The sequence below is a fragment of the Sphaeramia orbicularis genome, chromosome 9, assembly GCF_902148855.1.
Source record: "Sphaeramia orbicularis chromosome 9, fSphaOr1.1, whole genome shotgun sequence".
Taxonomy (NCBI): Eukaryota; Metazoa; Chordata; class Actinopteri; order Kurtiformes; family Apogonidae; genus Sphaeramia; species Sphaeramia orbicularis.
The window spans coordinates 32,153,349-32,169,141 of NC_043965.1; the positions used below are offsets into that span (position 1 = coordinate 32,153,349).

The 15,793-nt window shown below is 37.8% G+C and overlaps 1 protein-coding gene across 1 annotated transcript; it reads right to left on the reverse strand.

Moving 5' to 3' along the window:
- Window positions 1-1,489: 1,489 nt before the first annotated feature.
- adra1aa (adrenoceptor alpha 1Aa) lies at window positions 1,490-12,601 on the reverse strand. Its single transcript, XM_030143357.1, has 3 exons — window positions 12,390-12,601; window positions 8,091-9,563; window positions 1,490-2,724 (listed from the first exon to the last, which is right to left on the reverse strand). Exons 2-3 carry the CDS (start codon window positions 8,986-8,988, stop codon window positions 2,174-2,176), a joined length of 1,449 nt encoding a protein of 482 aa, XP_029999217.1. The 5' UTR covers window positions 8,989-9,563; window positions 12,390-12,601; the 3' UTR covers window positions 1,490-2,173.
- Between the last annotated feature and the right edge of the window lie 3,192 nt (window positions 12,602-15,793).

Below are 15,793 nucleotides of genomic sequence, written 5' to 3' on the forward strand. Positions count from 1 at the left end.
AGACGCTTTCCCCCCCACAGGGATCCTTCAAGCAAAAGATCTAAGCTAGACACAGCAATGTCACAGTGAATGCACACATTAACAATAGTTCTGTGATTAGTTCAAGTCAAGCCTGTAGCTGTTTGACAGTTGTCCAATTAGGATTTTGCATGATGAGCACACTGATTAAACTGAAGAGGGGAATCCTAATATCAGCATCTACACATACTGATGAGAGCTTTAGCGAGGGAGAAAAAAAGCACCATAAGACTTTACAGTTCTAAACCCTCTTGGGGAAATGTGCAAACATGAGTCACTGGTACTTGGTAAACTTTCAATCAAATGAACGAGAGAAGCCTGTGTTACACTCCACAAAATTTCCCAGAAATTATCATCTCACCTTCACGAAAATTAATTTTAAACTGTAGGCATTCGTGATTAATATATTCAGCATTACATCTACCAGAAAAGTAAAATAAAATGGTACAGATAAAATGCAAATCATACATTTATTGGTAATTTCACCAGACTGGGATGGATAAAATCAGGGACTTCTGATGAAACACAGGAAGGGTGCTCTGTTCCAGCCTGTATCTGACTTGTGCAAGGCTGCAGATCTAATTATGGTATTCATTACAGCTATTGCATTTGGAAGATGATATATCTTTATGAAGCATGGCACATAGGTATTTGTTGATGGGGGTTTTGTTCATAATCCCACCACTTTCCCCATGCAGTCTGACAATAGAGGGAGGGGTGAACTAGGTCATCTGTAGTTTAGAGCTGCCGTGGTCGCTGGTAATGGCATCTGCTCAGAGATGGTGTGATTTACAGGTTCACAGACAAGCCGGTCAATGACAACGCGGACACAGACATGCTCTCTCACACGACATTTCTAGTGCGTCTCCTGTGGGAATGCCGTCTGCCTGCACCTCTACGGCTGAACTTAAAAGTGTAAAAGGGGGGAGATGTGTTTGACGATGCAAACCGCCTCTCCTCTTTCTCACAGTACAAAGAGAGTACATCCTGGTACGACAGAAGAAGAAGCAGAGAGAAAATAAATCAATACTGTTGGCTGAGCTTGTCCTCTTGCCCACTTCACAGGCTTGATCTCACACTAAGCAGCACCCACACGGTTGATCATAACAAAGGCTGGGGTGAAGCTTTGTATGTCAGAGAGTAAAAAACAACAGACACATGGACCAGAGCCTGAGAGAAGAATGTCTGAGACTGTGTATGAATTAACGTGACATCTCTAAATCTGGTGGATTTTTTAAGAGGCTTGGGGGCCAGTCAGGATTGAGGTCAGCAACCACAAGGTCAGATAAAATTCCACACGAGTATATTAAGACATCCATCTGGCACGGCTACAAGGTACAAGAAAATTGTGGGAATGTGAATACAAGACCAACAATTTTTTTTACATCAAATGTTTCGTGAATCCTTTACCCCTCCCTCCCTACTGCATGATAAAAGAGAAAAATAAAGGAACAAAAACAAGAGTCCAAAATTGTCCTTATGAATCCCTTGTCAGGAATATGTCATAGAAATTTATTGTAATGTGACATGGAAGTACACAAGTTTTCTTGGTACTTAATGTGTATAGTGCACAAACATTTCAACAACAGGAACAGCATCACTGGGCAAACCTCAGGAGCGCCACTGGCCAGCAAACATTTGTCTATCTCATGCAACATATAAAAGCTTTATATTTCCATATATTTTACATTTAAAGTGCTTGTGGTTCATATAAAACAGGTAAACAGGATAGACGTATTTTGGTCCACTTGAGGAAATACTTTCACAGCTTCTTTACAATGGATTTTTTCCTCTTTTAATCCATGTCAGGTGAGTACTTGCCAGATCCCTTTTCTGTACACTTCCAACATGTCATGTAAGATTTAACACCATGTTATAAAGTAATTTTTAAAGTAACTAATAGATAAATATAAGCAGTATTTTGCAGCGTATAAAGGGCTTTAAAGTAGATGTCAGAGTTTGAATGCAGCAAATGTGATATGTTCTTCAGTTTTTTTCAATTTCAAGAAAAATATGGAAATGATATCAAAGGGGAGATATTTCCATTCAACTTTAAAAGCATCCATCACATCCTTTGTCGAGGAGTAGCGGAGACATATTTTCATCCGTGACCTTCAAAAGGGAGTCATGACTAATGGATGAAGGATTACAGTGGTTATACAGGATCTCCTTTTTCAGACAGGGACAGTTGATGGATTTTAATGGTGGGAAGTTTTCCGACTGGAGAGGGGTGGGCACCGTTTGACTCCTCGGTGGGAGTCCCACCACCGAGGACACAGCAACATGTCTGCTGGAAGCTTTTACTGCAGAACTTGGCCACTTTAGTCCTGCTGGTCTCGGCCGGTCCTGATGTGCCTGTGTGACTGCTGCCGGAAAACATCCTCCAGTCTCTGCTGTCCCTGGAGGATGGGGTTCTGGACAGGGCCATTGAAGAGGAGGGGCTGAGCCGACAGGGCGCCCCCCTGCTGTCCAATCCCAGAGTCAGGGATTGGCTTTGACTCTGTGGTGGAATCTGACCTGCAGTGAGATGAGGTGGTCTGGGGGTCTTTCTCAAGCAGTGAACTCCTAGTAATCTCTGGAAAGCTTTCTTAAACTCCTGATTGGAGCATGGGTATATGATGGGATTGATGCAGCTGTTGAAGTAGCCGAGCCAGAAGGTTATCTTGAAAACAGTGTCTGAAGGTCTGTATGCAGGGAACATGGAGCCTGCAAGAACAGTACAGTAAATGCTATGATTATCATTATACTAACAGCAAAATCCAATCTGATGAACTGCCTAAAACCTAGAACCTGTTGCCCATATATTTGGAATAATTTTGTCTTCAGACACATTTCTCTTTATATACATCAGTAATCACCTTTGACCAGGTGTAATGATTAAATACTGAGTCCCAGTTACCCTTTACCTATAAGAATAAATCATATTTTCACAATCATTTCACAAGAAGAGGTAAAAATATTTGATTCCAGTTTTATGGGCAACAGTGTAATATTGTTGTAATAAAACTAGAATGGCACTCAGAGAGGGCAGACCTCCTTTAGGGCCAACAGTCCACATCTTCTACTCATTCTACTATATAACTAAACCACAAACTACTCTAAGGTCTTAGCTGTTATTTGGCACCCAGTACCAGTGTTTGGTTTGGTTTTGTAAGCCATTCATGCTTGACCTATGTCCTGAACTATTCCAATACATGAAAGGCGATGCAGTCATTTCTGTAATCATCCAGACAGATAGACAAATGGGAGCGATCATTTATAATCATCCTCATGGATGGAATATGAAGCATATGCAATTATAATTAAAGACACAAAACATATCTGATTATCTAATATGCCTAATAATATGTTACATCTGAATATACAACTCCAATTCCAGAGAGAATGCAACGATTTGCAAAGCTCTTGAACTCATATTTTCCTCAAAATAGAACATACTAAAACATATCAGGTAGATTTCTTTTTTATGCACTGTCCATTTTTTTCCTGGAATTGTGGTTGTATTATTTTCAGTAAAAAGTAAAAAGTGTACAAAATGTCTGTGTGTGTGTACATATATATATATATATATATATATATATATATATATATATATATATATATATATATATATATATATATATACATATATATATGTACACACACACAGGGTGGGGAAGCAAAATTTACAATATTTTGAGGCAGGGATTGAAAGACAGTGTATGACCAATTAGTTTATTGAAAGTCATGAGAATGTATTTGCCACAAGAAAATTTACATAATAGAAAATGTTTTTATTCTATGTGTCCTCCTTCTTTCTCAATAACTGCCTTCACACGCTTCCTGAAACTTGCGCAAGTGTTCCTCAAATATTCAGGTGACAACTTCTCCCATTCTTCTTTAATAGTATCTTCCAGACTTTCTCGTAATAGTTTTGCTCATAGTCATTCTCTTCTTTACATTATAAACAGTCTTTATGGACACTCCAACTATTTTTTAAATCTCCTTTGGTGTGACGAGTGCATTCAGCAAATCACACACTCTTTGACGTTTGCTTTCCTAATTACTCATATGGGCAAGAGTTTCTGAAAAGGTATGGATAACAGTGTTAGGTATGATTATGACATCAATATATGTTTGGTTTCAAAACAATTGACGTAGTGCCTGCTGAGAAAAAAACAACTAAATGTTCATTGTAAATTTTGCTTCCCCACCCTGTATATATATATATATATATATATATATATATATATATATATATATATATATATATATATATATATATATATATAAGGGCTCTGACATTACCACACAATGTTTAGTCTTTTGGGGCTCCTCAGTTTTATTGCTGAGTCTGAAACATTTGTTTCAAAGTAATAAAAAGGTAATGAAATATGATAGTTACATTACTCATTACTTTTTAATAGAGTATCTAATAATCTTTGGAGTTGTTTTAGTTGTATTTACAAATAAAAACATAGAGCAAGATACTTTTTCCAAGGCCATGTGAAGGACAAATGCATAAAGTGCATTCCTCAGGCAATGCACAGGATTTCATAGAACAATTACATAAATGTAGATTATACAGTCTACATTAAATATAAAAACACTGTTAAGCGCATAACAGTGCATCACCCATCTGTTAAAACAGTTATAATGAATGAGTCCTGGTCATAAGACACACATTCATTTACATGTACACACTGATGTATATATTTATAAAACATTGAAGTACAAACACCATTAACATAATAGTCTAAATTCATGTGATATAGCTTAGAGATTTCATAAAACAAAGACTATAATCTGCAACCTATTCACTGTTATGTGGATTAGCATTTACAATATTTTTTTCATAGCTCCTATGACTTGTTGCAGTTACAGTAAGAAAAATGTCATTTAATTTATTTACGTGCATTTGCCACTTTATCCTGCTTGCCATGAAGGTTAAGTATTTTTATTAAAAGTGTCTTCATAAATAGAGCTGCTTTTGATTAGAGGAAAAAAGTGTGAGTGGATTTCATAATGAAGAGGCTGAGAAAATGGCTTAACGGGCACATTACATGCAGACCTGTTTGTCACTGTAAACGCAGATGAATGTCACATACCCAGGGGCTTCTAGTGAGACATTAAAATAATTACATGGCTGACTTTTTGTGTGGTGGCAATCTATGTATCAATCTATCATCTATATTTAGTGCTAGAAAGGGAGAAGAAGTCTTGAAATGCAGTATGAGTTGTACGATTAAAATGCCGGCTTTTGAGAAATGAGCCCATAGAGTCAGCTAGAGAAGACAGGTGGGAGAGTTTGAGGGTGAATTATTTTCCGCTTGTGCACAACTCATATTTCATACACAGATGTGCAAAAAAAGAACTATTTTCTTATTGCCAGTACCCATGATAGATTCATATTTGGGGAAAGGAAGGTTATTGCAGCATTTAGATAAATGTATTGTTTTCCTGGAATCAATAAAACATCATTGCCTGTTGTCATGTGTTAACTATATATCTGTATCTTCAATACAAGGACAACATATGTTGGGTGGAGACAATTATATGACCCGTACCTTATGAGCCAACATAAAATCTGATTTAAAACCTGAAAAATGTCATAAATATACTATTGCATTCAAAAGATTAAAACACTTTTTTTTTTTTTTGCTCAAATCAAACACCTCTAAGAGTGAAATCTGATGTCCAATCCCACAGACAGACTTGCAGAACGATCCCAAACACTAACTTCCAATAATCCAAAATAATCCGATAATACTTGAAATGACTTTTTTGGCTACTTGGATGCAATGTAGGGAACACAGTGCTGTTGCTATGAAGTTGTTACTCAACATATCCAGAGGTGACATCAAAATGTATTCAAACTAAGGAAACAAAACAATTTTTAAAATGTATTGAACTATGATATACCTGGTGACTTCCAAATTATTTTTCCTTTACATTTAAGCTTTCCTAAGTGATTTATAAGCATTTAGTACAATATTTTTCTATACATTTGGCATTTTTCTGTGAAAATCACCTATTTTACAGATAAAACCTATATATTTAACTAACCAGTCACAACACCATAGATGTTCATAAAAGTTGAAGACTATTTTATCAAAGGCCAAATATATTATTAACTGGACATAAAAACAAATGTATGTATCTGGTGCTATTTGTCAAACTACATGGTTTTCATGGCTGAATCAGTGTTGCAGAAAAGGACCGTGTTTTCACCTCTGGTACAGAATCTCTGAACACCCAAATAAGACATTGAAAAGCTTAGAAACTGAATTTTACCTGAATTATATCTATGTATTAATTGGAGTTGTGGTTAAAAGGTTATTAAACATTTTAGATCAGTAGATCCTTTAGGTTGTTGGCAGTTCTTTAAAGGTCAAACAAGCAAAGGCTGGTTTACAAACTGGTGTAGTCCCCAGAGATGATGTTCTGAAATGTCAAGGTGAAAAGAAAATGTTTCACAAGTAAACACAGAGCTAAAACTACTTTACTCACCTTATTTAAATTTCCAGTTCCCTTAATGTATTAATATTTTTTGGCGACAACATATGCAATAAACCAAATCAACACTGACAAGTTATCCAGCATTACACGTCAGGACTAGAACATTGCCTGGTGATTCAAAGCTAAATATATCATTGTCCACAGAATTATGTGGCTGTGTTATGGGCCCTGACGCCAGCATTAGTAATAGAGCACTGGTAAGCTGAAGCATTTCCTCATTTCCCAGTCAGGAAAAACCTCAACCAAATGGTACAGCTATATTTAAAAGCATGAGAGCATGCTTTTTAACAAAAACCCAAGGGGATTTGTGAGGGTTTTGCCATATCTCACATCTACTTGGTTTTAGGTTTCCTTGTCATGCGATGACCTCGTTAACACCAGCTCATAAAGTGCGTTCATGGGTGGAAAGCCATGTAATGTCTTGTGGGTTCCTTTCAATCAAAGTTGATGCTCTTGAGAGGGGAGCGAAATCATATAAAGTCTGACAGTGATGTGATGGCTTTATCCGTCATTCTTGGACTGTAATAAAGTAAGTCAGGGACGCCAGGGAAGTGAGAAGGAGCAGAAGGGTCATTTGACACTTGAGTTGAGGGTCTTAGCTTGAAAAATATGAAATTCTGAGGTTTTGTTTGCTGACAGGGGAGACAGTGAGAAGCCTGGAAGATTTATAGGTCCTATTTATAGAACATCTTGGTAATGGCGATATCTACCTGGACGAGAACATTTACTACACTGCTCAACAGGCCACAGTCATCTGGATGATAGTAATGCCTGTGTGCTCCCACAGAGGAGGAATTCAATTAACATCATCAAACTATTAAATTCTCCAGCACTTAAAAAGCTGGCAGCAGCATTAATCAATGAACAGATCTCTGAAAATAAATTAATGTGAAAATGAAATGGCTTTCTTGAATTAGTCTGACTTACATGTATGAGGGCAGGCTTTTACAATTTTAAATATTTATGTATGATTTGCAAAGTGTTATTGATTAAAATGTTTTAACAGCAGGTCATTATCTGCCTTCTGGATCTTTATTCCTGTGTAAACAAATGGCATACATGCTGATTAAAATGATAATATTCATCATGATAATGAAATTTTAGTTTAAGATGAACTATCTTTTTCTGTTTGTTTTATGCCAGTAGTACAGTACAAATGCAGCAGTAATTTATACTTACAGCATAGCTACAGAAGAAGAGGATTTACTGCACAGGACAATGTACCAAATTGATAAAATTGTTTTGTCTGGTGGGTTTTACATAAAAAATGCACAGGTTCAATTTGACATAAATAAATTGTGCTGAACAAAGTTACTAATAATGACAGTAATCGGTAGAAGTGAAGCACACTAAGAAGACGGGGTGCAATGAGATGAGGGAGTTATTAAAACTGCTAGTAAAACCTCGTACTGTGGAAAATTATGTGGAAATAAAGAAAAATGCCAAATGTGTTCATCCAGCTGTTTTAATACAAGTGAATGGAGACCATTATGCAAAAATAATTGCAGTTTGTTCACATAAAAATGTAATAATTGTTAATAAAGGCCAAAACAAATAGACATTGCAATACTCACCAATGGGAAGCACGAGGAAGAAGGGCAGCCAGCACAAGACAAAGCAGCCAACCACAATGCCCAGCGTTTTAGCAGCTTTTTTTTCACGTGAAAACTTCAGTAGACGTAGAGCAAAATGTGTTCGGCTCCGAAGGGCCTCATCCTCTGAAACAGTAGCGTTGCCCCGGTGTATCCTGAGTATTACCCGCTCTGAGTGGGACTTCTCTGTCTTGTGGCCCTCTCTCAGGCCCTGGCTCTCTCTGTGAGCCACCACATAAACTCGACAGTACATGACCAGTATGATGGCCAGAGGGAGGTAGAAGGAGCCCACAGCGGAGAAGATGGCGTACCCTGGCTCCTCTGTGATCTTACAAATGGATTCGTCCTCCGGTGGCGGCTCTTTCCAGCCAAACAAGGGTCCAATGGAAATGATGAGAGACAGGACCCACAAGAGCATCATTGCAAGGAAAGCCCTGTGTTTTGTCACTATGGATGGGTATCTTAGAGGATAACTGACTCCAATGTAACGGTCCACGGAGATCACGCAGAGGCTCATGATGGAGGCGGTGCAGCAGAGCACGTCCACAGCTGCCCAAACATTACAGAAGACCCGACCAAACACCCAACGATCCAGAATCTCAAAAATGGCAGAGAAAGGCAGCACAGTGGAGCTCAGCAGCAGGTCTGCCACTGCCAGGTTAACAATAAAATAATGTGTGACTGTCCTGAGATGTCGATGGCAAACTACTGAGAGGATTACCAGGATGTTTCCCACAACTCCAAACATGATGAAAACACCGAGCACAAACCCTAAAACCACAGCTTTGACTATGTTAAGCTCGGGGACTAATACCTGGCTGCTGTTAGAGCAGTTCTGAGTTAGAGGCGCTGGGGTCATACTGTCCAGAACAGGAACCATCTGTTCCAATACTATGCTGACTATTGACACTGTCCAGTACAGCAAAGGTAAAAAAACACACCTATTTGAATTCACCACAGGAGAAAAAAGGGCATCAGGGCATTCGCATAAAAGCCATTAGAGTAATGATCACATTAAGTCTGTCTTGTCAAAACATAATTTGAATGATGATGCCTCTGGCAAATGAGCCATTACGTTGGCAATGCATCAAGAAAAATAAAACTACAAGATGCATGCAGAAGCACACAGAGAGAGGCTTAATATATGCAGAAAAAACCTACTGTGCTTAAATCAGGTGATCCATCAAGGAAATGTTACCTGATGTTAAAACTGACTCCTCAGCTATTACAGAAATACATTTTTATACATTATTACTTTAACGTCAAAAGGTTTTAACACATCCGGAGCAGCGAGACAAAATGTAGTTTGCAAGTCCATTTTCTTAAATATTGGGGTATGAAACCACCTCTCCTTGAAATGTGGTAGACTAACAGTGGGCAGTATCCACGGTGCTCCAGTTAAATGAAAGAACAATTTCAGCTTGAACACAGCAAGATGGGACACAGCAGCAGTACCTGGTGGAAAAAAAAAACATAAAAGACAGACTGTGTAAGAATTCATACATCCGCAGTATAAAAACACAAAAGCATCAATCCTCATTTTGTCCTTTGTTATACTTTGGCAGCGTTTTTTCTTTTTCTTTCTTTTACACAGTACTGCTCCTTAGAAAGACTGTGAGTGAGAGTGATGTCTGAGCCACTGTTGCTGTTAGATCAATGTGACCACAGCCTCATCTTGTGCTTATCGACCAAACACAATGTGAGGTTGAGGAATAAAGACACTGATATCAGGGCTGACCAGTTGCCTGTTTTCTGAATTGTCACAATTAAAACTCTGGTGGGCACTCAAGTCAACAAGGTGATAATCTGTCAGAGTAGCTGATGCACATCGAGTTGTGATAATATGTCCTTCAAGTGTCCTACTTTGCTTCACATTTGCCCCCCCTCTTCATCTTTCCTTCAAAGAAATCAATATCACACTTTGGCTTCTACAAGTAGGTCAAAATAATACATAGCTACAGTTTGACTTGAATGATTGTGTGTGTTCAGGCAAAATTATGCTGAGCTTTTATTTTTGATTTTTTTCCTTTTAAATCAGATATCTTGGATCAAATAAAAAATTAGATTAAAGTGATGAACAGCACTGATTTTGCCCCACTTTTGGCTCCACAATGTACTGAATTACTTGAAATATTCTTGATCTGTCCTTTGACTTTAAAACAATGTCTCAACTCTTTGCCAACTTCTCCAGTTTGACAGATGTGAAATTAATCTTGTCTGCACAGATTACTGACATTGGTAATATGGATGTTCCTTAACTAAACGTAGATTAGATGGGCCTACTAAAAGTAGCACGGGCATGTTGATGATTTTCGGATTTTGTTAAGCTGCTTTATTTGAGACTGAATTAAAACTTGATCTGAGTTGTCCTCTTTTCTACAGGTTGAACACTGTATGTATTTATGTGTTCTTTTTCTGCAGCCATTCTGATTACACAACGATACATGGGGTCAAACACATTCAGTGCTGAGGAGGGTTGTGCAGGAACACTGAGAGTAGAAGCATTACGCAGTCCCCTCTAGTCTTTACCCCCCCACACCACCACCACCACCACCTCCTCTCCTGCGTTGCTCCTCGCTACACTATTAACCACTGGCTGACCTTTTTCTCCCATGTTTCACAAATCTCTGGTGAACACAAGATGTACAGCTGTTTAACATGGTTGATGGACCCTTATTTCTCTGACATGCCCCTGTCCATATTCCTGGTGCCCCTCCCCTCATAAAGCAGCATCTGAGAGTGGATCTCACCCACTCAAGCAGACGGAGGAGGAAAAGGACCGATGCCTCCAAGGTAATTCTGAAAGTAGGAGTTGCATGTTTATCCACAGGAGCATTATGAGAACTCATCACTGCATAATCAGCGGAAAAGACATTGAATTACTTGAGCTTAAATAATTTCTGAACTGAAGTGAATAAAATTATTGAGCCATTTAGAACAGTTTGAGACCATTCTTGTGTAAAGTATTTAGTTTATCAGCGTTAGTATTGAGGCAATTTGCCCTTTCCTTTAGTTTTTCATTGGCAAAATTTGTTCAAACCAGAAGAAAGACCTATTTCTTGAGAGCCAACTCAATTAGATGTGTACAGTGTCCTAATGAAATTAATCTGAATTAAACTCTTTCAGCTCATAACTTTAACATTCAAATCAGTTTGAAGATAATGAAATGGCAAGCTTATTAAATTCACCTGCTGATTTCACTGATATGAACCTAATTTGAGTAGCTATACATTAAAATAGCATATGGTAATCATAGAAGCCCTTTTCCTTTATTGATCTGTTTAATATTCACCTAGAGCGATGCACATCTGTTGTAACTGCAGGGCAGCTCTGAATCAATGGACTGCTAGAAGTAAGGTGCCTTGCTAAAGGGCAGGGTGTCAGAGATTGATTCCCTGCTGCTTTTTAAAGTGGAAGACTTTACTAGAAGAAGGATGTTTCTTCACCACAAGAACATTGCACAAATATATTTGTGTTGTTGGCTGTTGTCCAGACAGACATAAGAGTGTTGGAGAGGTGGATGTGTAGCTGCTGCTGCTGCTGCTGCTGCTGCTGAGGGTTGGACTGGAATCCACAATAATGCTGAGGACAGCCTCCGCAGTTATTTTAATTGGCCACAAGTAAACATCAGTCCGGCTCAGCTGTGTAATCTGAACCACTTCACGGGTGTGCTGCAGGGTAATTCCCATCTTTATAACCAGTGGTCACTGTAGAACTAAAGGTGATCATCTCTAATGGAAAGTCACAGTGACATTCTCTGTGAACGTTTCAGTGGCTTAGGATGGCGAACTGCCAGAGAAACCTACAATATATAAACATTTTATTATTAATAAAGTAATAGTCGGTTACAGTGAACATTTCATCGCACATCACTCTGAGACGCAGCACAATAAAGAGTCAAATAAATAAATAAATAAATAAATAAATAAATAAATAAATAAATAAATAAATAAATAATTTGGCTCAGTGCGTCCATGCATTTTTTTTCTTAACACACAACTCCTTCAGACCAAAAAGAAAATGACTAATATTTAGAGAAATAACGTTTGATAAGTCATTTCAGACACACCACAGAAAAGAATGGATTATAAGATGTTTGTTTGTTTGTTTGTTTTTAATTTCTGCACAATTTATAATCTCTTTAGATGCTAAAAAATTGCAACAACCCCGAAAATGAAATTAAAAAAAAAAAAAAAATAACCGTGGGAATATTAAAATAAATCCATCCACAAGACAAAAAAATGGAATAAAAGTCTTAAATTGATTTAAAGCGGAACTCACCAACTTTGAGTGTGATTTTCACATCCCGACGGCTAAGTGAAGCGCATCTGCAGACGGTTGTGATTGCTGATTCGCACCAGGAGACAGCGATGCCAAAGTGCGCTCATCACTGAGAGCCCTTACATCTGCCGGCGTAAAGCGGCAGGTTTAAGGTGCTCCAAGTCTCTTCAAATGCTGATGAGTGCCAAATGACTCACTGCTTTGTCCTCGACTTTCCCCGTGCCCCCACCCACCACCACAACCATCCTCATCCCCATCCTCATCCTCACATCACCCCCCCACCACCACCACCCTCTTCAGCATCACACCCTATACGTCATCACCAGAAGTCAGTGTCCAAGCAAAGCGACTAATGTCAAACTAAAAAGAGGACAAATCTATGATGTCATGCAATACTTTACTTAAAAAAAACCGCACAGGATTATATGCATTATGTGAGTCTTTGTGTGTTGCTTAAATCAGCTCAGGTTGAAAAGATGTGTCATCCCTTAAATGTCATGTTGCCTGCCTTTGTTTCTTGTGGTTACTATTAATAGCCTAATTATTTATGGTAGGTTGCAGACTGGGTGTCAATAAAGTTTTTTTTTCCTGTCTCTCTAAATTCAATTAAAGATGATGATGATGATGATGATGATGATGATGATGATGATGCTTAATAATATTTTAATAGACATGATGAATCTTGATTAATATGATCAAAATTTTATGAACTGACACCATGAAGTGAGATTATTCTATTTAATGATGGTTGATATTCATTGGCATTATGTAGGGGTAAGCTGTAAAACTTTTTGCTTCAGAGTCTCTTTTTTTACTTAACTGTTCAGATACAACTCAAACTTTTACATTAAGCACCACCATTTGTCACAATTGTCCACCATAAATATCACTGTCTTCCTGAGTTAATGTCCATTTATTTTTGCAGTTTGCCAAACTGCTTGGGTATGGTGCAACAATAAATCAGACTCCATTCCATGCAATGCGTCTGAAAAAGAAAAGACAAATAGAGGTCTAGATATACACAAGTATTTGTCTTCTGGAATAAGCTTCCTTTTAATGTTAATACTTAGTGTGCACTCGACTACAACTAAAGCTATACAATAATACAATTATATTATATTCATTTTGACAAGTATTGAAATTAAGATATGAGTTACAGTTTCAATTATTGCATTTCATTGTCAATAAAAAATGTAAAAATTATGATGTGATTTTTACTGCATGTTGCCTGACTTCTACTGATCTTGTTTGTAGGCTGTGGTATCTCTGCAATGCCACAATGATTCATGCAAGACACCATGTTGTGACACTTTATACCTTTATCAGAAAACAGGATTGTGTTGGTTGATTTGTGTGTGTGTGTGTGTGTGTGTGTGTGTGTGTGTATTCATTCTGTAAAGTCATTAAAGTAAAAGAGTGTTCTTAGGTGAATTTACGGGGTTAGTTGAAAAACTGCTTGATGGTTCAATGGGTTCTATTTTGTGACGTCTAGTGGCGAAGGAGAGTGATGCAACCCCCCCCCCCCTTCCCATATTCACTTGTGGCAGCTCTGGAATCTGTGGAAATCCCTTGTCAGAACCAATATTTGCTTTGTTGGTTCTGGCCTTCTAATAAAAGAAGATTGACTATGGTCCACATTCAGACATATTAGGTGACATTATGAGCCTTAATACTAGATACCACCTGCTATGAAAGGTAAAAATGAAGAGGAGGAAGTCTGCTCCATTCCACTGCAGAAACATGTAGTGGGTCCATAAACACTCTCTCACTACATAATATATTTCATCTTGCGTAATCATACAGTTATGAAAACATTATTATTGATGCATTTAATTTATGTGATTAGATAAATCCCCTTAAAACCAGTAGACCTTTTACAATATGGTACAACCATCCCCAGAGTTGTCAGTTATTGCCCCACCCCCAAAAGGGGAGGCAAGGGGCACTGTTTTTGGTGCACTGGGCACTGTTTGTTGTTTGTTTGTTAACACTCCAGCAGCATAACTATTGGTTGAATTCATACCAAATTGGGTTTATTGATTGCCAGTGACCCAGAATAGATCTGATTATGTTTTGGGAAAAGTTAGTCAACGTTAAAATTTTTATGATTTTTTACAACCCCCCCCCCCCCCCATTTACTTATAATGGGTGAAATTTCACATATCTGCAGCAGCAAAACCGTTGGTTGAATTCATTCCAAAGTGGATTTATAGATTGCCAGTGACCCAGGATAGATGTGGTTACATTTTGGGAAAAGTAGATCAATGTTTCAAAAAAAATTTTTTATGAATTTTTAAAATCTTTTTTTCCCCTCCCATTTACTTTTAATGGGTGAAATTTCAAAGGTCTGTACAAACATCAATTTTGCTTTAATTTACTTCAAACTTGGCAGATATATGGAGGCAATTAATTTGCCGACATCAGCACACATATAGACATGATGACATCAGCTGGATCGATGCCAAAATAAGCTACAACACGTGCAAGGGGCGGGGTTTGTTGTGCCTGGGACCACTTGTTTGTTTCTTTGTTTGTTAACACTTTAGCAGCGCAACTGTTGGTTCAGTTCAGACCAAATTGGGTTTATAGTTTGCAAGTGACCCAGAACAGATGTCATTACATTTTGGGAAAGGTAGGTCAAAGTTAAAATTTTTTATGATTTTAAAAAAACCTTCCCATTTACTTATAATAGGCAAAATACGTGCGAGGGGCAGGGTTTGTTGTGTTTGGCACCACTTGTTATTTAGGTGTTGTTTAACATGCAGGGAAACATATACTGCAGTCTGCCTACGAAACTACAATGTCATTGAATATGAATCATATGATTTTGTGCCAGTTGTGTTAGAACTAAACAAAATATACTCTTGAGCAGAAAATGCACTTTCTTCCCTCAAAACCTGTTTTTCCTTAATAGAATCTGCATATTTCCTTCTACAGCATTTATTTGGGATCAGTGGGAAAACACTGAAATGATGACTTCACACCTGTTTAATTTAAGACTGCTTGAACTGATGGTGTTACAACTCTCTTCGTTGTTACAGCCATTCACAGTCTCCCTATTTTATAAATTGTGTGATCTTTTTTTCATCTTAATTTTATCATTTTGTGTCTCTTTATTTCTACATTTTATCAGTTTCTTTCAACAGTGTCTTTACTGGGCAGAAGTGAGCACAATAATAACCTGTTTCAACCCTTTTTTATTACCATTAATTTAAATACAACTTAGTTTTTCATGACATTTGTAAAGAAAATGTCTCACTTCTTTTGCTGGATTTTTGCCTCACATTTTCACACAAGAAATGATGGCTTCACCAGGACCATTTATGACCAGGGTTGACTTTTCACTGCATACAGTGGTCCGGTTATTATTATTTCCAATGCTGTATGCGTGCAGGGTTTAGTCG